Source organism: Tympanuchus pallidicinctus, unplaced genomic scaffold (assembly GCF_026119805.1).
Source record: "Tympanuchus pallidicinctus isolate F22 unplaced genomic scaffold, pur_lepc_1.0 scaffold3, whole genome shotgun sequence".
Lineage (NCBI taxonomy): Eukaryota > Metazoa > Chordata > Aves > Galliformes > Phasianidae > Tympanuchus > Tympanuchus pallidicinctus.
This window is the reverse complement of record NW_026294747.1, coordinates 22,487,913-22,510,108: the sequence shown is the minus strand read 5'-3', so window position 1 is coordinate 22,510,108 and position 22,196 is coordinate 22,487,913. Positions and strand designations below refer to the sequence as shown.

Here is a 22,196-nt window from a genome sequence, read left to right as displayed (position 1 = left end):
TTGGTAAGTGCTAACGGAAGTGGGTCTTGAAAGCCTGTACACCCACTGGTAATAGATTGCCTGAGAGTGCAGATCTTACCCTTTTTGTGTGTTCCATTTATTTTTGCCTCCATGTATCAGTAAACAAACCAAGTCTCTGAAGACCCATTTGATCCAGCCTGGCTTTAAGACACACAGAGTCAGTTAGCCCTTAATGGTAGTAGAGAGCGGTAAAAGTCCTTTGCCTGGTCAACTTACTGGGTCTAGAATTTGTCCTGGGAACATCCTGTCTAGTCTGGGTTTCTGAAATTCTAGCTGTAGTCAGCAGATCACAAAGTTTCCCCATTGACACACTAGCAAGGCTTTCCTGCCAGCCAAACCCGCTTGAACCCTAAAAGACCACTACATCCTTACCAGAATCCCTCAAGTGTAGGCATCTTTCTTCAGTTCTTTCCACATTTTCTTCTTAATATCCATTATTAACGGAGGCCCAACTACTACAGCTACTAACCTTGTAACCAAGTCCAAGCCCCCAAGGGCTGAAAGGCTAATTTGGACAAGAATGAATAAACAGTCCCTTGAAAAACTGGCTACCTGATGAACTCTTGATTTCCAGTTCAGATTTTTCAGATTTTGTCCTCAATTGAGGTCCTGCTGTCTGGAATTCCCTCCTTGCCAGTTGTTTCAGGGAAGAGGTGCAGATACGTTGCATATGATGCTCTCTCAGCTTCCCTGGCTGTACAGTCAGCTAGTTATAAGGGGAAATAGCCAGCTGCAGTCAATCTCCTCATAAATGATTGTATTGGATTTTAAAACTTCTCAACATTTCCGGAGTGCAGACTCCTGGGCCAAGTGGAGTCAGTAACCCAGCACCAGAGTGCACCTGCTTCTATTTAGACATTCCCCTGTTACATATGTGCCATACAGTACCCCTTTGAGGCTCCTTGCCATCTCTAAAAGCAAGAAATATTAAATTCCCAGACTTCTGCCTGCTTCCTGATGCTCTTCTTTAAGTAGGAGAGTGGAAATTTCTGCTGCAGAGCACACACACTGACCATAGCTTTAGATTTAAGAAATGAAATTTAGTTTATTGTCATGAAGGTGATATCATGTTGTTTCTCCACAAAACATATTTAAAAACTGTCCATCATTGTTCTTCTACTTCTCCAGGATGTAGAAATGTACCAGCAACAGCTTTGGAGCTGGTGCTTTGAGGGTATCTAGGAGATAGACCAGCATTTCAAAGCAGGGAGTGCAGCTGCTCAGTGATGGGGCCCATAGCATTTCCAGTGCTTAAAGAGTGGTTGGAAATGCTAGTAGCTGAGTAGTATTGCCTGAGAGATGAAGATGCTCAGCCTGCCAGCTTCAAAGCCATTTCCTTGATGTGGCCACTGACAACTTCAGTAACATGCTTATTAGTGAGAATTAAGCACTGAAGCTACTGCTTCTTTAGACAGGAGGAGGAGGAGGCTTCTGGAACATAATAAATAAATCAGAAGCACTTTGACATCTTCAAAGAGTTTTGTTTTAAATACTGGGGTTTCTCCTGGGGACTCTCTTAGCCTCAGTCTTTCTTCTTTAAGGTAATTAATTCAAGCTGCTCTGCATGTTTGATTTTGCCACAGCGAACAGAACTGGTCTGAGTGGCAGGGAAGTAAGCCTTTTGCAAGATCCTGTAGCTCTTTTAGGTCAGCCTCCCACACAGCTCCCTGGAGTCTTCTACATGAGACATAACAGCTTTTTGCCAGCAACGTGTTTAGACTATTGAGGCTGCAGGAATTGGTTTGTGGATCACATTTGGCCCCATGTTCAAAAGGGTCCTACAAGATGACCTATACTTTGGCTGTAATGAAATGGTAATCCTTCTCATATGGCATGATATGATAGATACCGACCAGATAGGGTCAGAAGACCTGTTTCTGCTTAGTGCTGTGCGGTGGTCCAGGAAAGCACACAGCTGAAAGGAAGTACCAATCACCTTTCTTTGTCATCCTCTGAATATTCTGGTTTGTTTTCTTTTTCTTTTCCTATAAGTGGAGTGTTTCCTTCTGTTTACTAGTCTGACCTATCATTGATCAGCCCAAGCTTAATATTCCCCTCTTCAGAGCTTTTCATCCTTATGCAGTGATAGTGACCAGAATGATGTCTTCATTTTTATGAATGTTTTTGGCATAATTTAGTTCTTAGCAGTTTTTTTCCTGAAAGGAGAAGGTGGAATTTGCTCTCACTTCTACTTCATCTTTATGGCTTCTGGCTGACGCATTTGCCATTTGCGTGGTTCAAAATAGGGGTGCATGAAACTCCCTAAATATACTTGGGACTTTGCAGAGAGAAAGAAGCATTGTCACTGGTTTAGGAAGATTCCAGTCTCTGTGAAACTTGACCTGATAATATATGAAAAGAGACTGATTCATTCATCAAGAAAGGAAGATCAGATGTTTACAGTGGGTAATTTTAAAGCTGATGGTTGGTGCAAAAGAGACATTGTGTTATTTCCTTTTTAGTCAGGTTAGGTTTGACCATAGATTGGGAGCTAATCGCTGCTATTATACTCACAAATCTGAAAATAGCCCAGTTCAGTGAACTCTGGTATACAAAATAACAGCGTAAGTCTCATTCTGCTCACACCAGTTTTATTCTCATGTAAATGCCTGGTCTTTAGCACAGTTGCTCTTTATATAGTCATGTGAACCCTTTTTTTTTTTTTTTTTTTTTTTTAATGCCAGTGTTTATTCCGTCATGTCCCTCAGGCTTTGAATTACATTTAATGCTCATCTTGTTCTGTATGTCCTTAAGGTGAAGCACGTAATAGCTTTGGCATTCAGCATCATCTCATCACAGTTTATCAAGCTGCATTTGTTTGATTTTAGGATGTCCACACCTGTGCACTGATGGATGTTCCCATTCCCCTTTCCCAACCTCTTACACTGAGCCAAGCTGCTAGCTGTCCTCAGTTGCACATAGATCCCTACCTGCTCTTTCTGTAGACCTGGTATTCCTGCTTGAAGATTTCATCCTGTTGGAGATGCTAAACTGTTTCTCTCGTCTTACTCCTAGGATTGTGCTGATGGATGATGCTATGGATTGTCTGATGTCTTTTTCTGATTTCCTCTTTGCTTTCCAGATCCAATTCTACTATTCAGGTAAATACTGGGAAGCTTCTTACTTCACCCACTAGCATGTCATTACAACCTTCCAGCTTCCATATCCCTTCACTTTTTAAAATCTTGTGTGTATGGTTTTTCACAGACAGCATATAGATAATGGGATCTACTGTGAAAAAGTTATCACTGATACCAGTAGATAAAGAGGTTTCGTAAAGAATTTTCAAATTCTGCTGAATAGCAAGATACTTCTAATGGCCAAAGCTTATGCATATATTTGTCTTAGCCCTGAGACATGGTTTTCTATCTTTATCAAGTGTATGTTAGCAACTAACAATTAACTTTTACTAGGAACATGTTTTTGCATAACTCTGTAACACAGCATTTCTGCCTCTAAAGTACTGGGTGCTGCTGGAAATGGGATCAGAAGATTCTAGAGCAAGGCAAGCACAACATTCTGGCAACAGCTGGTGCCTTGAAAAAAAAAAAAAGGAATTGGGCAAATGGGTACAATTCTCTTCCCTAATACTCACCCAACCACAATCTATTTTCAGCTCAGAATCTCTCTGAAATGCATATAGTTTCTGCGGGTTTAGGAATCCCTATTGGATTCCTGTCCTGAAGACTTCTCCACATGAAATTACGTAAACATTTAACCTTCGCAACACCCTTTGGCAAGGGGTTGCACAGGCCTGCCACCTCTTCCATGAAGAACCACTTTTTTTTTCCTTTGAGAGCCCCTAATTGGAAAGCAGCAGTTAATTGTTGTCTACCTTCCCATATTATTGGTCACTTCTCATATTCTGTCTTTCCTCCCAATGCTAAATAGATGGAGTACTTCTTTTAAAATTCTTGACAGGAAAATTACATGTCAAATAACAACAATTTGTGCGTGTTTATCTTTACATACACTCACCAACACATACACATCTGTGAAAATCCTGAGGTATTTTTAAACTAAGTTCAGGAGGCAAGGGGAAGAAACTTGGATAAACATTCATGAGTTTTTCCTGTGCAGAGAAATGCTTTAAAATATGTTGGCTTGTTTGTCGTAGTCCCCTAAAGTGTGGTTGAGGAGAGGAAATCTCATTTAGGGAACTACGCTGGTAGGGAAAAAGAGGGAAGGATTTCCCTTGTCAGGATGAGATATGTTCCCAAGCACGGGGTGCTGTGGGGCACTCATGTCTCCCAGCATAGTGCACTTTCAAAAAGCAACATAAGCTCATGGGATTCTGACCGCTCACACTATTAGCTCCTTCTGATGGAGATAGCTCTCATTTGGCCTTAAACAGGCAAAAGGAGCCAGCTCTGAGGTACTAAAGAGACATTGGCTAGAAGCTGTGATGGAGCATAGTTTTTGGTCAGAGTGTAGCCCTGGGTGGCCTGGAGATCTGATCCAACCTGTCAATTTTCATCTTTGCAGCAGTTACAAGTCAGCTGCTGTTCCTAATACAAACATCTCTATTTCTTAGTACTTTTTTGTGTATACTTACCCTGCAACTCCCCCGCACGTATCACAACATTATCCATGACAGGTCATCAAAGAAAACCAGTTAAAATGGTCATTTTAGGTTGGGCAGAACCAGGCTTGCAATGCCTTTAGCTGTGGGCAGAAAATGGGTTTGGAAAGTTCTTCTCTGATACAACAAATGTTTCCACTGAGCTGCAAAACCTCAGTGCAGCCACAGGGCTGACACACTGCCTTTCCTCTCCACCCGCCTCACGCACATCACCACACTTCCATTCACTTGGGACACAAATGCCACTGCAGTCCTCACAAACACGCCCTTGTGTACACACTCAAGCATCCCTTCCCAGTCCTGCTCACCCAGGCACAATGCACACATGCAGCCTGTCATACGCTCTCCCACCAACCCACACACATACAAACCACTCCAAATGGAATCTAGATTTGTAAACTGCTGACCACATCCATAAACAAACTTGTTTAAAATTAGGCTCTTGCAGTAAACAGTGGGTAGTATGAGGAGCCTGGGGAGAGGCTTTCTGCCAGCTCTAGCCCTGACCTGCCCTGGCCCTTCCTTTAGATCCTGTGTTATATTTACTTTGGAGGAGCACAGAGACAAGCTGGGATACAGCCTGGAGCCCTGACTAATTTGCTCCTTTTGCTTCTGTTGCAGTTCTATATATTTTCTCCCAGCTTGGTGTGTTCTTAGTTGGTGGTTGTAGGTGAAGGAAGAAAATTTTTGAGACTTTGCAAACCAGTTGTATGTTTGACATTAGCTTTCATGCTCCACTGTTTCATCTGTTTGCTAACCTGTGTTTCCTTTGGAAAAATCTGAACAGAATGGCTAGTCTCTCATAATCGTCCTAATAGGGAGATGTCAGCAACTTATATGGAAATGGCCGTTTGTGCCTGCACAATATTTGATCTGAATACACGGGATGCCTTAGTGTTGTGCTAACATCCATCTCCTGATGGTGTCATGCATAACACAGAGTGGAGAATGACAGTTTAATCTTGGGTCTGGTAGGTCAGGAGGATGCTTTGATGGTTGTAGCCCTGAGTTGTAAATTGCTTTCTGGTTTTCCAGAATTCTTGGAAAGTGTGGCTGCTATTTATCAAGATCTATTGGCTGGTAAGAATCCAAATACTGTGATCGTGCCAACATCATCCTCTGGGCAACATCGGCAGCGGCAACCCCCAAATGACTGCAACCAGCTTGATGGGGTAGAGGCATCTCTCTTCTACCAGTGCCTAGAGACCTTGTGTGACAGATCAAAATACAGGTATGAACAGAGTCCAGAACGCAGATGTGAAAATCTGTTTCTGGAGACCTTTTGTGAGATTGGAGCTGTGAATAAATACATCAGTTTAACTTCTGTGTAGATCTCACTGGAGAAGTATGACTGGAGAGATCATAGCAGAACTGCTTTAACCAAAAGAGAAAAACAATTACAAGGGCCTAAGAGACGTGGGGGTTTGAGCACATTCTTGAGCTGTTTGATTTGGGACTCTGTTTTCCTTCTTACTTTAACATGGACACTTTCATAAAGAAGAGGTTAATCTACCATCATTAATTATCTGGAGATAAATGAGTGCAAGTGTGTTCCTGGGAGCTGAAGCATAGGCAAGCAACAGTGGGGTGGATCGAGTCTGAAGCCTTAGTAGCTAGACAGGATCACACTGCTGGTCCGTACTGGAATCCAGGATGGAGCTGGTTTCTGGTTACAGATCACAGGCAAAAGAAGTCTGCTTACTACATGCTAGAAACTATGAAAAATGTGTCTGTCAAGGATACACAGTAAGGCCCAGTATTTTTCTATCCCCTACTGAACTAAGGCTAGTCTTTTTGTGTTGTTTTGCTTTCTTTTTTTTTTTTTTCTTTTTAAATTTAAGAATATGTCAGAAGTTGGCATGTGTACATCTCTGAGCAGATCTGGATTTTTCTCCCTTTCCTTACTAGGGAGACAGGTAAGACTGCTCTTAGGAATGTACTCCAGCTCAAAAGTCTTACTTAACAAACTGGGAGCAGATGCAGAACTAAATAAACAACCTGTTAGCTGTTTATTTTAAACTAGGGCAGCGTGACAGTGTTAGAGCAATAAATGGGCTTGCTCTTCCATTTTGAACTTGATCTTAGAAAAAATTATCATTGTTCAAAAGACAAGATGATTTTCTGGTCTCTCTTTTCCTAGCTGTCCACCTTCTGCTCTTGTGAAGGAAGTGCTAAGTACTGCACAGAGACTGACCTTCTCTGGATTCCTTCTGGCACTTGCAAAGGATCAGGGGATCAACAGAGCCCTAGGTAAGATTTCTTTGAATGGTACAGCTCTACATTTTCAGTCATTCTGCATTTCTTTGGAATTCCCATTGTAATTATGCTCCAGATTTTACATCATCATCAGAGAGAGAAGGAGTTTTTCCTATTTTTATTATGGATTAAATTTTTAAAACACTGCACCTTACTGTCTGCTTGAAGATGTGGAGATTTGTCACCAATACAATTAGATGTGAAATGGTGTCCTAAGACAGCAATGTTTTATTCTTTGGTAGCTGATCATTTTAGCAGAACTGTCATTTTAGCATGCTTGGCTGTAAAGGTTGGATAGAGGTTGTCAGGAGGCAAGTAAGGTAGCTGGCTGCTTAAACTGAACTTTCATCCTATGCTTTAGCCCTTTATGCTCCCACAGATTTTAAATGACTGCTTTCATTGTCCACAAGAAAAAGAAGACACACCTAATGGGAAAACTTCTGATGACTTCTTGGCTCAAAGACTCAAGCTAAGCCCAGACTTCCCCAGCCATGCCCCATCTTCCCTGACATCACTGTAATCTTTCTAATATATTAATCTATGGCCTACTGAAAATCTGGTGGTATAAAATGCAAAATTCTACTACAGAACTCTGTACCAAATTACTGTGGAAACCAGAGGGATCACCAAGCAGCATCTCACTGCTCATTTCTGTGTTGTGATGATGAATACAGTTCTAGAGCAGGGAAGCAAAGTGTTGCATTGGCAAATCACAGTGTGTAATCCATACATAACTCAGACACATAATTCAATACTGCTCTCATATGACTTGGTTGTGCTTGTCCTGCAAAGCTGAACAAAAATGGCTTTCTGCATTTGATGAGGGGAAGTGGGCAAAGGCTCACACACTTTCACTCATCTCAGAAAATAATCAGGGTAGGCTTTTTGTCTCTTTGAGTATCCTCTTGCTCTACTTCCAGGCTTGAGTATCACCCAGTCCCTATATTTCAAAGACAGGCCTCAGTGAAAAGATGGTGTACCTTGCCAGGGGATTTGTTCTTTTACACAGGTGTGTCATAATAGAAGTGTCCCCCTCCCTAGCTAAGCCTCTTCTTCCAGCAAACCGTTTAAGCTACTAATGTTCTTCTGGGAAAGGGCTGCTTACCCAACAAGGTGAAGATTATATGTCAAAGGTACATGCATGCAGCTCTGCAGTCTCTTCTGCAAACAGGCTTACGGATCAGTGTACTCACTGGGGAAGGTGTTGCCTGGATTGCACCAAACAAAATGGAAAATGGTTTTTTCCTTGCCCAGTAAAATCCACTTCCAGTCAAAAGCAAACAAAACAGATGGAAAAAAAAAGAAGAAGAAGAAGAAAAGGATCCTGCCCAAGGCTTCCATTTTGTTATCTACAAAGCGTGTGGGTTTTCCCTTCCATTAATGTGAGCCCAGCCCCTGGCTCTCTGCCTCCTCCCATGGCCTCTCACAGAGGAGGGGCAGCAACCACAAGTCTGACAGGTGCTAGCATTTTGACAAGGATAGGGGGATTCTTTTTCTGATGTTTTTCAATCTTCTAAGGGTGATTTCAATAGTCTTTGGTCTGTAGGAGGTCACAAGCTCCCCAAAGCCCTTCAACAAGGGCAGTTGCAGGCAAAGGAGCTTTCAGTCAGGATGCTTGCTTCCTCTGTAGTCTCACAAAGCCGATGGCACCCCTGGAGGAGCAGGGGTAGGGATTAGAGAAGCTCATTCTGGCTGGGGTAGCACTGATGAGTGTCAAGCAAATGGGAATCTGCAGGCTAACTCGTGTCAGTGTGGACTTGTGAATCCTTTATATAATTCTCTCCCAAGTAATTCTTATGCCCAGAGACCATACTAGATTCTGCAAACACAGAAACAAGTTAAGCTTTAGCCGCTTATTCTTTTAACTGAGCATGTGAAAGCAAGCACTGGACCTCCCAACACTTGTTGGGATGCCAGGTTTTCCTGTTCATGTGCAGGAGAGGGAGACCAGAACTGGAACAAGTGGGAGAGGTGGGTCTGATCTGAACTGCTTCTAATTTGTTAGATGCTTGTTGCTGCTACATTTTTGGTAACTGCTGCCAGTTTGTCTGTGTGCAAGAGTGGCTTTCCAGCCCCTCCTTCAGGACCAAGGTGCCAAGGCCAGAAACCAGATTTGTGTTCCCACAGAGCAGTATAAAGCTCTTTCCCAAAGCTACGGATTGTGGCAGCCAGGTCTCCTCAAAAACAAGAGTATTCCTCACTGCACTGTTGGTACACGTTACCCAATGTGCAGCATACTGCACATTGTACCAAACTGCCCAGGCTGTGGTAGGCAGTTCCCATCATCTAGGTGCTGACCTATCAGACCCTCCCATAGTTCCTGTGCAAGGTATTCACTACAGAATTAGTAAGGAGGTCTCTCTGAGAGCCTTGTCTTCCTGAGGGCTCTTTCTGAGCTTCCTTCTAGTGTTGTTCTACAGTGGTGATCAACCAGCTGCTCCAGTCCTGAACTACACCTATCTCTTTCATCCTGAATGGAATTTCAAATGTGAAAAGGAGCCTTGTGCTGAGGGAGGGTACCTGTTTATTAAACAGCTTTTTCCTTTCTTACCCAGGCAGCAAGCAACAGTAAAATACAGCTCATCCACCCCATGCTTCACATGCACCAGTCAGGGCTAATCTTCCTGAATTGCAAGGAAAGCGAGTCTCACACCTGTGTTTTGATCCCCAAGCTCAGTGCACCACAAGAAAGACAGGCAGCACAGAAGTCTATGTCTCCCTGGGTGGTATTATGTGTGCTTTAGGCTGTGGCACATACAACCTGTTACTCTGATAGCATCCGGCACTGACATCTACATATTGCAATTAGCAGGAGTGTGAAGCTGTCAGTCTACTCCCTGAGACAGTGTGCACTCAGTAGTTCTGCAAAGTCAATGGACCCTGCCATCTCTGAGAGCTTCAAGTTCTGTGAGAAACCACTTAGCGTGCCCCTGTTTGATCTGAGCACTGCTACTGTGTGAAGGATGGAGAATATGAGCCATCATTCTTTGTCTGCCCATGATCACTGAGGATTCATTTCTCTAGTGGATATGAGGAAGGGTTTTCTCTGTCTTCCAGAACAGACTTAGGATGATGAATTGAGTGATTTTCTTTAAGATTACCCCTGAATAGTCTAACTCTGCTGTAATATTTTCCTTGTTTGTTTGCTTGTTTCCAGGGGCTTTGCCAGATAAAGGAGATTTGTTTCTGGACCCTGCCATGGATCAGGAACTTGAGAAATTGTAAGTTGAGTTGCAAGGAGTAGGAAGTAAAACAACAGATGGAAAGTGGCATGTTGAGGATGGCTTCAGTAAAGTACTGTCTCTATTTATTTAACTTCACTGTAAGACAATAGAGATGCTAACACTGCAGCCCTAACAGACAAGGCCTTTTGTCGGGGTGCCTTGGTGCAGCTAACAAAATCCTTCAAAAAGACTTCAGAAGCATTGGGAAAAACTTGCTAAAAGAAGGATCTAGAGGTAACAGAAGAATCTCTAATGATCTGAGGCATTTTGTTTGGACAGTGAAAACAAGGGGTACTGGAGGACACAGGCCTAGCCAAGATGATCTCCTTTTAAAAGGAAGAAAAATTATTCACACAGCAAGTCTGGCAGGTGGTAGTGCAGTGTTCCTCCTCTTTGCCATAAATATCTTTCCATCTCTCAGCTAGCTGTGAGTAAGTAATCATCCCAAGTTTACTCCAAAACTGCTATGGTTAAGGCTGGAGATGACAAGCTAGGGTACCCACTTTAGCCTTTTCTCTCCTTTTTTTTTTTTCCCTCTCTTCCAGGGTAGCTCAGGTTTCAGGGCTTTCCATCTCTGCTCCCATGAGCTCCAGCGGGGACACTGCTAATTTTCATGTCCGTAACTCTCCCAGGATAAACTCTCCCTGGAAACCACTGCATCATCGCCGAAAAATAGATGCTGAAAGTGAAGGCTCCAATGAAGAGACAGATTCCTCTGAAAATTGAAGGTTGTGAGGGTGGGAACCTTTCTCACCCTTGGTTTGTCCAGAGCTCACTGTAGGTACAGCATCTCTTCCCGGAGCATCTGCTCTGACAGTGGGTTCTGTTCACATCACGAGTGTGTGTGTGGCTGTGCCAGTTCCCATTGCCAGGTCCGCCTGTTCCTTCCCAGCAAGAATGCTGCTGGTTTCCTAGATCCGAATTTGTGCAGTAGCTCCTCCTCAGAAGCTATTTCCAGATGCAGTTATGCTACCCTCTGCTGGCAAGTAAGACAAACGAGCAGATGCTAGATGCCTGTACTTGGAAATAGCAGGGTGTTCTCACCAGGGATCTCACACAGTTCAGCAGGTGCTGGAGCAGTGGGAGTTCTGGTGCAGGCTGATTGCCAGGTAGCTGTGTTTAAACTTGACCTAGACAACAGACTGGTTAAATTGCCAGCAGCAGCTTTGCATTCATGCTCCATTATGATTATTCCTAGTAAAGCTGCACCTGCATGTGATCAAAGGTGGACAAATTCCTGAAGTTCCTCAAGTAGAAGGGCTTAGGTATTGCCATGCTGCCTGTCGCTGCTTCCTCCTCTCTGAGTCCAAGACATGCCAAAGCAAACATACCAAATAATAAGCAGGATTTCAGTGGGTACTGCATGCTGCTGTCTGGCTCTTCTGCAATCCCTCACTGGGAGGCCTCCCCCTACCTCCAACAAGCTTAACATGCTATTTGGCAAAAGGGAACTTTGGAGGGGGTGGAGGAGAGAGATGAAGTCTTGAGATTGCTTCGCTACAAGCAGTGGCATGGCCTGCAAATATGTAGGGCACCTGCTGGTGTATGGCAGGCAGAAGCACTGGGGAGATGGAGGCAGGTTTTAAGTCCTAGATATTTTTGTAAATATTGGTATTGCAGCACCACAGTGTGGCACGAACAGCTACAGAAGGAGTTGTAACTTCATTGTGTTAATGGTAATGCTAACTCCACAGCCTGGATGCTGCAGCCCTGAACCCTTCCCTAGCTGCGCTCCTGTGCTATGGCTTGCATAGACTGATGAGACACTGGTTTCTTATGAGTCTTGGGGAGCCTCCTTGCTCTTCCCTCCCATAAAACACTACATGGCATGGGCTACTAACAGCTGTTAACCCAAAGCTTATTGCTGCCCTAAGCTGACTGGATTCAGCACATACTGTAACTATTTTAAGAGTAATCCCTTCACTACTGCTGACCTAGCTGTGGAGGTAGTGGGAGGTGTTATTTATTTATTATATTATTTATTAGCATGCCCTTTAACTGCACGTTCACTCCCACCCACCAAGTGACAACCAAAGCTGGAGAATAAAGCCTGCTGTGTAAGGTCTCCACCATCTCTGGGCTCTTCTGCGCTGCTCCGTGCCCTCCCCAGGGCTCACTCTGCCTGCTCCCCTCTCAAGCCTCTGTCTGCCTCCAGCCACGTGGTGGGGAACTGAGGTGAAGGCAGAGGGAAGCTCAGGCCTCTCCCACTCTCCAGGCAGCCATATGGCTTCACCATGCAGGTAGAGACAGGGCAGCTGCTGAGGCAGCAGGACTTGCTGGTCCCGCAGCCCCTCTGGCTCCCACCACACAAATCTGGCCCAGGTCTATGAAAAGATGGCACAAGGTTGGGACTCAGCCCTGGAGGAGGTTTGTTGATGGGAACCCACAGAATAAAAAGACCCAGCCTCTTGTTTTGCTAATACAGTTATTTTTCAACTGTAGAGCACTTAATAGGGGATAAAGGGCTATTCCATCCTCAACTGCATAGTCAAAGATACCTGAAAATAGCTCTTGTTAAAAACACAGTCAGGAGCAAAGAGTCAACCTGAGCAGGACAAAAATAACAGTCCTCATGCAGCCCCCCTCACCCACAACACACTTCGGTTAAGTCAGAGGTCAGGATTTTTCTCTCTGTCCAAGTCTGGAAGTAAAGTATAGCTGAGCAACACACTAGCCAGCAAACATCCTTACCATACTTCAGTACCTGGGACTTTGCTGTTGTTGTTGATGTGATTAGAAGCTAAAAAAATAATCTTTGCTTTGATTTGTTCTCCTGCATCAATACATGCTGGTTTACAAGACAATAGGAAAAAATCACCCCATGGTACAAAGCAGACCCTGAAAATATAGAGGAATCCGTGACACCATGGACTACCATGCACACTAGAACCTTGCAGTTGAAAATGTCTTACCAGTGATGTGAACTGCAACAGCAGCCTGCGTGGAAACAGGCAATAGAAGCACTGAGCAGAACAAGAAACCACAGTCATGTCCATGAGGATCAGGTAACACCACATTCAGAAATACAGCATCCCCATTTCCTCTATAACATGGTGAGCTAAGGTATGGGCTAAGAAGGATAGCAGCACTGATGAGGGCAGCCACAGGAGTTCCCATCTTATCTTTCACAGCAGGGAGATTATCCCAGTCTCCACTGGCTAGTAAGTAGCAGTGGGTTGAGGGCACATTGAATTTTAATGCAGTGTGGAATCCAGAGATATTTGGAAAGCATCTTGTGCACAGCCACATGCTGAACCCTTCTGCTTTCCTTCTCCCTTCCCCACCCACCCCAGATAAACTAAGACAATCCTGCAGAGTGTACTCCAGGCAAAAGTGGCATCAGTGCCTCTTGCTGGCTTCCCTGTGAGTTGCAGTCCTTGGGTCATCAATATGAGCCATAACGATCCTGGGGAGGAAACACACCAAGTCACCATGCTGCAACACTGCACCAACTCTTAAGAGGCAAACAACAAGGTCTTAGGGTGTTTGGGACTGGAACACAAACAAGAGATAAGAGATCAGTGAAAATTTACATCAAGACAGAAAACATGCCAAAATAAGAGGTAAAATGCACTCAAATTTTAAGTTCCACCCAGGATTTGTGTGACATAACAGACATAATATGACAACCTGTCCAGCAAAAGTGTAAGGCTGTCCAAGTAGTGTTCACTGGCCACCTGGAATTGCTCAGTTATTAAGTCCTCAGATACAAAAGGTGCATCTGTACCTGGGACTTTCCATGCAATCTGAGAAGACACTGGGACAGTAATCCCAGTGGAAGTCAAGATATGGTTAAAGCACCTGAGCATGACTAGAGCCTACGTGAAGGTACTGTTGCATAACCTCACCTGGAGGGAGTTCATCACTCCATTGGCTAGGACGGCCATCTTGCCAGCAACTGTCTTCACTCCTTGCTTAAACTGTGCGATATCAGCAGCAGGCAGAACGTTTCCAATTGATACACCACCTACGAGAAGCAGCACAAGTAAGACTGGAATTCCCCAGCACCAGAGAGCACCCTGACCCCTCCCCAGTCTAGGTCTTCCAGAGCTGCCTTCACCCCCCCCCTCCCCAGCATCAACGAACCTGAGTGTGCATTCTCAGCCTCCCCAAACAGGTCTGCGGAGCTGATAGCACTGCTGCCCGAGAGCTGCTGTAGTCGGGACCTGGCTTCATACTGCAGAAGAAAGGACAAAAAATGTAAAGGAAGGGTACAACCTGTGCAAACAGGGGAAGATGAAGCCAGAGCTGTATCAACTTAAGCACTGTAGAGTGCATGTACCTCAGCATCTGCTTCCCGCCCAAAGAACATATCTGAAGAGATGGCTTTAGCTCCTGCAAATTTCTGCCGAGCTTCATTAGATTCCACAACTGATGTCCTGTTCTCCATATCCCGCCTACTGGTAGGCCTGAGGACATAACAGAAGATAGCTTAAACTCACCAAATCAGTAAGAGAAGACTTCTCTCTCAGATCCTATCTGATCAAAGAAAAGCAACAAAGCCCCAGGCACTAGCTACTATCAGGGATCTCCTCTCCCCTCTTCAGGGCAGTTAAATTTGATGACTATAAAGACTGGGATGCAACAGCATAGAAATGAATGAGTCTTTCAGTGAAGGCTCATTTTCTCAGGGTCATTTATGCATGTTATCTTCTGCACTACAAGGCTCAGATACTGTCAAAATACAGTAGCATCTCTCCTACAGCTCTTACACCTATACCTTAGTCTTACACAAAGAAGATACAGAAGCAGTAGTGGTTGGTTTACCTCTCTGAAATTGGCCGAATACTGGAAACTGTCACCTCTGATTCCTCGTCTTTGTCCATACCCCATGAAGAGTCTGTTTCCCATCGTGAGCCAAAGGCATCTTCAAATGAGAAGGGATTATATTTGTACCTAGATACCAAAAATGGGTAATTTAGGACCGATGTTGTGTCTGGGAATAAGCCAATGACTACACTGAATCTCAGTCTTACTTGGGGGGTCCAGATGTGAAGCCTCCACCATCTTCAAATAAATCCAATTGGGAGCGGGAAGACTTTGCAGCCAGTGGCGTCTCCTGCTCAATTACTTGCATCTCAGACATCACTGAGTGTGAAACAGAACTAGCACAAGAAACAGGCAGTTAGGGCTGAAAAGTATGACTGCTTCCAGCTGCTACACCCTATATCCCTCAAAACTGAACATCGCCTTTACAGACAAAGCAAGTGCCACAAGCCTAAAGTGAGAGCTGTGGGAAACCTTCACCACATATCTGGCTTGACTCCCTTAGAAGTTCCAAGTCATCTTCTTAAAGGCGATAGGAGGACATATCTGCCTACACAGGGACATGTGTCAAGCAGCAAGGCTCTAGAACTAGGCACTCACCAGCCATAATCACCTTTGGAAAAGCTCAAATGAGAACTAGAACCTTTGAACAGGTTCCATTCCTTCTGGGGCCCAAAGCGTTTTTAGACACAGTCCAGCATACAAGCTCCTTTTGTACCACAGGAGCAGCAAGCTACTGCTCAGGAAACTGTTCCAGAGCAGGGCGGTTCCAAAGCACCTCCATCTATCCTATGCCATTCACAACTGTACCTTCTTGACACCAAGCCCATGCCTAGCCTCTCCGCTTGTTCACGCTTCTTCCCTTCAAGGTTTTGAAGCTTTTTCTCTTCCTTCTTTCGATCAAGCTGCAGTTCCTGATAAGCCAGTCGCATTGAGGTGACTCTAAAGGAAAGAAGTGTGGTGAGATCCAGCTCTTTACCCTCTCCCTCAGCCCAGCCTACACCGTAAAAGGGCAAAACTATCCTGATAACCCTTCAAAACACCAGCTGCCACAACAGCTCAGACGAAAATCCTTTCACAGAAGCTTGTCATCCCCCTTACTCTGAGATAAAACTCTTTTCTAGCCAACTTTGATTTCCATGGTGTAGGCATTGCTTCCCCACCCCCAGACATAGGTACAGGAACACCTCATCCAGTTCGGCCTTTTGCTTCCTCAATCTTGTCCCAAGGTCAACAGAAAAAAAATAAAATCAAATACTTCCACATCTGCTCCTTAAACTCTTCCAGAGGTAGAAGTTTTCGCAGAGGTATAACTTTTGCCTTGTTATAAGGACCACTTTGGCTTACGGTTACTGCTCATCCTACTATGCAGGATGTTTTCATATCAGGTGGGCCTAGAGTGAATAGCATCAGCCACATTACCTCTGATTTACGTATGAAAGGTATTCAGAACAAACAGGGCACTTACATGGACTCCTCGGCTTGTTTCCTGGACTCCACTGCCTGCTGCTCCCTCAGCTGCTCTGCCACCTGAGCTTGCCGCTCAATCTCATTGAAGCTCTGGCTACTCACTTTCTGGGCTCCAAGACCTTTTTTGGCACCCAACTTAAAAACAAACAAACAACAAAAAACCCACATAAAAGTCAGTCTCCCTGTGTAGGCACAGTACTGCCTGCAGCAAAACATGGAAAAACACACAAGAGTTAACCCTCCAGCAGCAAGTGCTAAGAGATCAGCCACAGTACATTCTAGACCATAACAAGTAATGATCCAAAGCCTATTTTTTTTCTATTAATATAAAAGCTATCTTTTGAAAGAGGCAATGAGATAAAGCTCTGCCTTCCCTACATGTATCTCTCAGTAGGCAGCATGGTTAAGGGCAGAAAGGAAGGGCTCAGGGAAAGGACAGCGGTAATACGAGATGTGCTCTGCTGCCTCTCCAGAAAATAGGAGCTCCAACATACCCCTTTCTTGGCAGCTCCTGGCTTCTTCTTTCCAATGAGGGAGGATTTCAGTTCTGCAAGAGAAGCAAAGCGCAAATAAGCAGAAGTGAATTATTTTAAGAATCCAAAATAAACCAGGAACCCTCACAAACATCCACCACAGTCCAGCTGCTATAGAATCCAGGGCACACCATGCAGCTTCACGTAAGACTTCACTCAGCCAAGAAAAATGCACTGAAAAGCTTCACCTTTGCAGGCCGGTGACCTGGAGAAGCATATCCATCCCTGGAGAAACTTGTAAGGCCTTCAAAAAGAGCCTTCAAGTGTCATGTGGTTGGTGACCCTATCTGGTACAATCAGTGCTAGAGAGGCACTAGATATACTTCATACATAAATCCAAGAGAACACAGCTTCAAAGCCATTTAAAGCTCAGTGTCTCACCAGTGCCTTAGGAACAAAGAAGCAAGAACCCTAAAGCTACATTTACATGTACCACCAACAAAATGGACCTAAAATGCACTGTGCTATAGAAGCAACGGATTTCTCAACACCTTCTATCAGAAAGCTGTCAATATGAGGGGATAAGGCACACCATGCCTGTAAAAACAGCCAAGGTCCAGCCAAGCAGCAGATGTCTGTGGAAAAAGTGTAAGAACAAAGCAAGCATAAAGACTGATTTCCTATGACACTTTTCCAGCTTTTAACACTGCATAGTTCCATAATCTGATTGCCCTTGTTGGGCCTTTCTTCCAAAAGTGTCTCCCTACTTCCTATACCCACATGACTTTTGTCAATCCACACTTGAGATACTGGAAAGGCTGTTGAGAATGACCTTTCTCATGATAAAATAAATTTATCATAATTCTTTAAAATAGTGAGATGAATGTCCCAAATCCCCTACCTGATACTATTTTCAGCTCACCATTTATAACTTCTTTGATTTTATTACTGTCAGGAAATGCTTTTTTTTTTTAGTAAGATCCCTTTCCAGAGAAACAATATTTAGCATAGATCCCAATATGATACACATAAGCTTTGGCTCATTCTCTCCCTCTAAGCAAAAGAAGCTGAAGTTAGATTTGAAGGCAGAATCACAAAATGGGCAGGCAGAATTGTGACAAGCAGCCAGCGCAGGCCACCTGTTAGCCAGTTACCTCTGGCAGGAGCAGGCTCCTGTGGTGACAGGTACATGGACATGTCTGAGAAGAAACAAATATGGGGAATGAATAGACACTTAAGGACATAGTCTTTCCACCCAGGATGAAGCCCACTGTGGGCTATAAGCATACTCTTGATAAGAAAAGCTCCGCAAGATGCTTTGTGCAGACAGGAGAGCAATGGTTGGGACAATCAGATATAAACTCCTGTTACTCAGCAAGCTAAAGATTTACTTGCTTCCAAGTTTCCGGAGGAAAAAGCAAAACAAAACACAAAACAGCCATGTGGCCTTGATCAGCCAAATTCCAGATACACAAATACCAAAAGCCCCAAAATGAAAACAAACTTCAGAGATGAGATATCCTTGAACTCAATCACCCAAAGGAGCAAGATACCCTCCAATAAGCTGTGGATTGTTGTGGCGATTTACAGAAATCCTCAGTATTGCTTCCAAAGGAAGATAAAAGCTCCTTTCAACATTCTGAAAATAGGTTCATTGTTTCCAGCTCCACTAAGCTTACTGCTGAGCAGCAGGTGTAACAGCAAGACTCATCTGAGATCCTAAAGAATCTTACTTACCTATAGGAGCTTTAGGAGATGTGCTCAACAAGTCAATAGATGGGCCTTGGCTTGGATCTACAGGCACAAGAACAGGAGAGTACATTCAGAGATCATAGAATCATATCATAGAATGGCCTGGGCTGGAAATGATTATCTAGTTTCAACCCCCCTGCTGTGCAGGGTCGCCAACCTCTACATCAGGGTATCCAGAGCCACATCCAGCCTGGCCCTGAATGCATCCAGGGATGGGGGGAGGATCCACAACTCTGCAGGCAACCTGTTCCAGTGAGTCACCACCCTCTGTGTGAGATACTCTTAATTCCTTTATTCTCACAATGTGATAGTTTCACTATCTCTCTTCTAAGTTCTGTGCCCCGCAGCAACCAAACCAAACTAAGTTCCAGCTTGAAAGCTGCAATTTCCCAAACACAACTACCTTAGATCTCCACACAGCAAGTTACCCACTCTGCAGTGGCCTCAACATGTTAAAAGAAAGAAAACACTCTGAAAGTGAATACACAAAGCTGTTTCAAATTACTGTCATGCTCCAGATTCTTGTTTTCTTTGTAACTTATCTTAGAAACAGTTTTCTGCTTTATGTTCACATGCCATTTTCAGACAGCACACAGAGCTTCCATTTCTTCAAACCTGAAACAAGCCTTTCCAACAGAGTACAGGACTGTACTCCCCTGGAAATTAAGTCAGGTTCTTGAGAACATTATTCAGCAGAGAACTCACGTGCTGCTTCACTGCTTTCTGATGACTTTGGTGCTTTTTCCATGTCCAAGGAAGACTGTGCAGGATTCTGGCTGGCATCTGCTACATCCCAGGTTCTGGAAGACTGTAAGGAGATAATCACTCTACTGATTTGCAGAGGATGAATACATCTAACAAGCCTAAACTTACTTCTAGTTCAGATGCCTTTATTCAGCTTAAAGTCAAGAAAACATGTTCCAAACAACAGACTATGTCCTCACTGAAGATAACCCTACATTCCTTTACTGAGATTATATATATATAAAAGTAAAATGGAATACCACAAGGAATAATAGAGTATTGTACAAGCAGTTGGCCAAATCCACTTCCACTGGAAAGCTGACTAAACCAGATGTTCAAAGTAATAGCCAACCCTTGCTTTAACTGTCCAAAGAGACTCTGTGTTATCCAGGGAGATTCCCTGAAGATAAAGATGTTCTCAAAGAGAAAAGGCATGGGTACTGAAAACCCATATAGAAATATTTATACCTGTGGACTATATTCCAGACTGATGACTGAATCTTAGTTGTTCTGTGTTACTGCTGAATGTGTATACAGTTTAGAATCCTTCTCAACTAAGCAGAACTGCTCCTACTGCCACTCCAGGCTGGACAACCAGCTGGCCACCTGAGAGCTGTTAAAGCTGTCTGGTGTAAGCAATTCTTCCCACCTGTGTGTGCTCCATGAAGAAATCAGCATCACTCTTGTCAGGGGAATGCCCAGGGGCTCCACTGAGTCCATCTATGAGCAACTGAAGAGAAGAGAGTTAAAAAGAAGCTATCCTACAAGACTCAGCATGAAGTGCTACATGTCTAACTGTAGAGAGCTGCTTAGACTTACATCAGTGCCATACTTGGCCATGGCAGCACTTGCCAGCTGCCGGATCTTCTCCCTGTACATCTGGGCAGCTCGACTGTTATACTTAGCATTGGCATCTGTTGTAGTGCAGCCATGCTGGCGGAAGAAAGCAGTCTGAAATGAGAAGAACATTCAGTCTCCTTGCTGCTACGTGATACTCAAGTAGCAGTTAGACATGACACAAACACTACAGGAACAAGAAGCTTCCCAAAGACAGGAGATATAATACTCCGCACATGGCATGAAGCTTGCGCTGATCAGCTCAGCTTTCCTCAAGAAGTCTCATCCAAACCCCAGAGGGATGTGAACAATCCCTTTCATTCCCAGAGGAATGCTTTTGTCACCATGCTGAACAAGAGCTTCCCAACTGATCAGTGTTACTAACTCCTTTTGTTTAAGAGGACTATGCCTCTCATTTAAAGAAGATGTCAGGAAATGACTGATCTGCATGCCAGAAAACAATACATGCAGAGCTCACAGGCTGACTTCCAAGTGCACCTGACAAATGCCTGCCCTCATTATACATTTCAAGAAAACAAGAGAAAGAAAAGAGAGAGAAAGGTTGGTACCCAGAAAGCCACACAAAAGAAAGGGACAAGAAACTGAGGATGTGAATTAGCAATGGAGAAAATAAGCAAAATGCCTATGGAAGTTCCTCACCGCATTGGCATTGCTGCCCACTTGCATACATCTCAGCTGGAACCAGTTCCAGTTAGAGTCGAGCTCTGTGGACCTGCATGAAAACAAATTACTGCTATTAATGATAGGCAGGCGTGCCAAATACAAAAGCACGCTCCAAGCCACAACAGTCAGAGATCCCATTTCTGTTCCACCAGAGTACAGGAGGCAAAGGGGGAAAGCACATCTCAGTGAATTATCAGGAATTAACCCGAACTTTTAAAGCAAGGAACAAAGTTAGCTTCAGCTTCATACTAAATAACATGGCACCCAAACTGAGAGGGCGTCTCACTGGTACGGCTTGCTGAGAGGTGGGGCCTGAATCAGGAAAGCTTCCGTTCCACATCTGATCTCACCACAGCACAAAGACTCGTGCTCGGCCCACCCCTCCGATCAAGCCAGAGCACATGACAAAGCAGCCCCAAATGGTCAAATGGAGCAAGGGCACGACATGTCTCTTAGGGTTACTTGACTTATCTCTGTATGAGCAACGATCACTATTCTGTTACTCAGAAAGTTTTTACAGGTACAGAAAATAAGAGCAGTGGACGAAAATCCAAAACCACCTTCCCCTCTGGGCTAAGTCAGAAAAGACTGAATAACATTCCTGCTAACAACACTCCTCTTTTTGCTTTGCTCAGCGTTACAAAACACTCAGACTGTTTTACTAACGACATTCACACACCACGGTCTCCTTTCAACTTCTTCCAAATCCGGACGCTGTTATGCGACCCAGGGGACACAGCACGCCGCTGTCCTGCCCACTGACCCGCGGCTCCCCGTACGCAGACACACGGCGCGAAGCCACCACTTGGAGACGAAGCTTTTCTCCGACGGAACCCCAACCCCGCAGCAAAACGCAGCACGCCGGCCCGCTCCCACACACCTGATGAAGCTGACGTGCACGCCCAGGGAGCGGTGGACGCCGGAGCAGTCGATGCACAGGAAGACCCCGTAGGTAATGCTGGCCCAGCTCGGGTTCTTGGCGCCGCAGTCGAAGCACGACTGGAGGGGCAGAGGGACGGCCGGGTTGGGCAGAGCCCTCGCCTCGCCCCGCGGCCGCTCAGCCGGGCCCCAACCCCGCCGCCCTGACTCCAGCCCGCAGATTACCGGCCCCGCCGGGAACCGGAGCGCCCTCCCGGCCCCGCCCGCTACCTTGTTGGCCGGCGCCGCCCGGAGCCGCTTGAAAAGAGTCTGAATCTCCGTCTTGCTCGGTTCCGCCGCCATCATCTCTCCTTCCCACACGCCACTGCGTCGACGGGTCCCGGCAGGGCCCAACAGGCGGAGGAGCGAGCGGGGCTACGGGAACCGCCCGAGCTCAAACCGGCACCGGGACGGGCCGTCCCCAGGCCGCCGGCAGGGGGCGCGCTCCCGGCTCATGCGGGGATGGGC

The 22,196-nt window shown here is 45.0% G+C and overlaps 2 protein-coding genes across 3 annotated transcripts in view; one reads left to right on the top strand and one right to left on the bottom strand.

The window, feature by feature from the left end:
* The window catches only part of CSTPP1 (centriolar satellite-associated tubulin polyglutamylase complex regulator 1), an 84,388-nt gene extending 71,541 nt beyond the window's left edge, over positions 1-12,847 (top strand). The window contains exons 5-9 of the mRNA XM_052694885.1: positions 3,037-3,122; positions 5,639-5,834; positions 6,744-6,853; positions 10,017-10,080; positions 10,629-12,847. Coding sequence (XP_052550845.1) covers positions 3,037-3,122; positions 5,639-5,834; positions 6,744-6,853; positions 10,017-10,080; positions 10,629-10,809 — 637 coding nt within the window. The 3' untranslated portion in view covers positions 10,810-12,847. The remainder of the gene's footprint in view (positions 1-3,036; positions 3,123-5,638; positions 5,835-6,743; positions 6,854-10,016; positions 10,081-10,628) is intronic.
* Positions 12,492-22,100, bottom strand: ARFGAP2 (ADP ribosylation factor GTPase activating protein 2). 2 transcript variants are annotated; one of them, XM_052694871.1, is made up of 17 exons: positions 21,960-22,100; positions 21,691-21,809; positions 20,787-20,859; positions 20,109-20,240; positions 19,939-20,019; positions 19,251-19,353; positions 18,531-18,587; positions 17,948-17,992; positions 16,815-16,867; positions 16,319-16,455; positions 15,661-15,792; positions 15,060-15,188; positions 14,851-14,979; positions 14,366-14,492; positions 14,170-14,260; positions 13,932-14,050; positions 12,492-13,489 (listed from the first exon to the last, which is right to left on the bottom strand). In XM_052694871.1, the coding sequence occupies exons 1-17, from the start codon at positions 22,032-22,034 to the stop codon at positions 13,469-13,471; spliced, it is 1,623 nt and encodes a 540-aa protein (XP_052550831.1). In that variant the 5' UTR covers positions 22,035-22,100; the 3' UTR covers positions 12,492-13,468. The 2 variants fall into 2 exon arrangements, with proteins under 2 accessions (XP_052550831.1, XP_052550832.1); XM_052694872.1 differs by lacking the exon at positions 17,948-17,992.
* Positions 22,101-22,196: the final 96 nt, after the last annotated feature.

Bases quoted from the DNA above. Each gene is read 5' to 3' on its own strand.
- ARFGAP2 (XM_052694871.1), bottom strand. From the start codon at position 22,034: ATGATGGCGGCGGAACCGAGCAAGACGGAGATTCAGACTCTTTTCAAG. The intron at 18,588-19,250 runs GTGAGTTCTCTG...TTGTGCCTGTAG, and splicing joins AGAAAGCAGTGAAGCAGCAC to ATCCAAGCCAAGGCCCATCT. The intron at 15,793-16,318 runs GTAAGTGCCCTG...TCTTTCCTTTAG, and splicing joins AAACAAGCCGAGGAGTCCAT to AGTCACCTCAATGCGACTGG.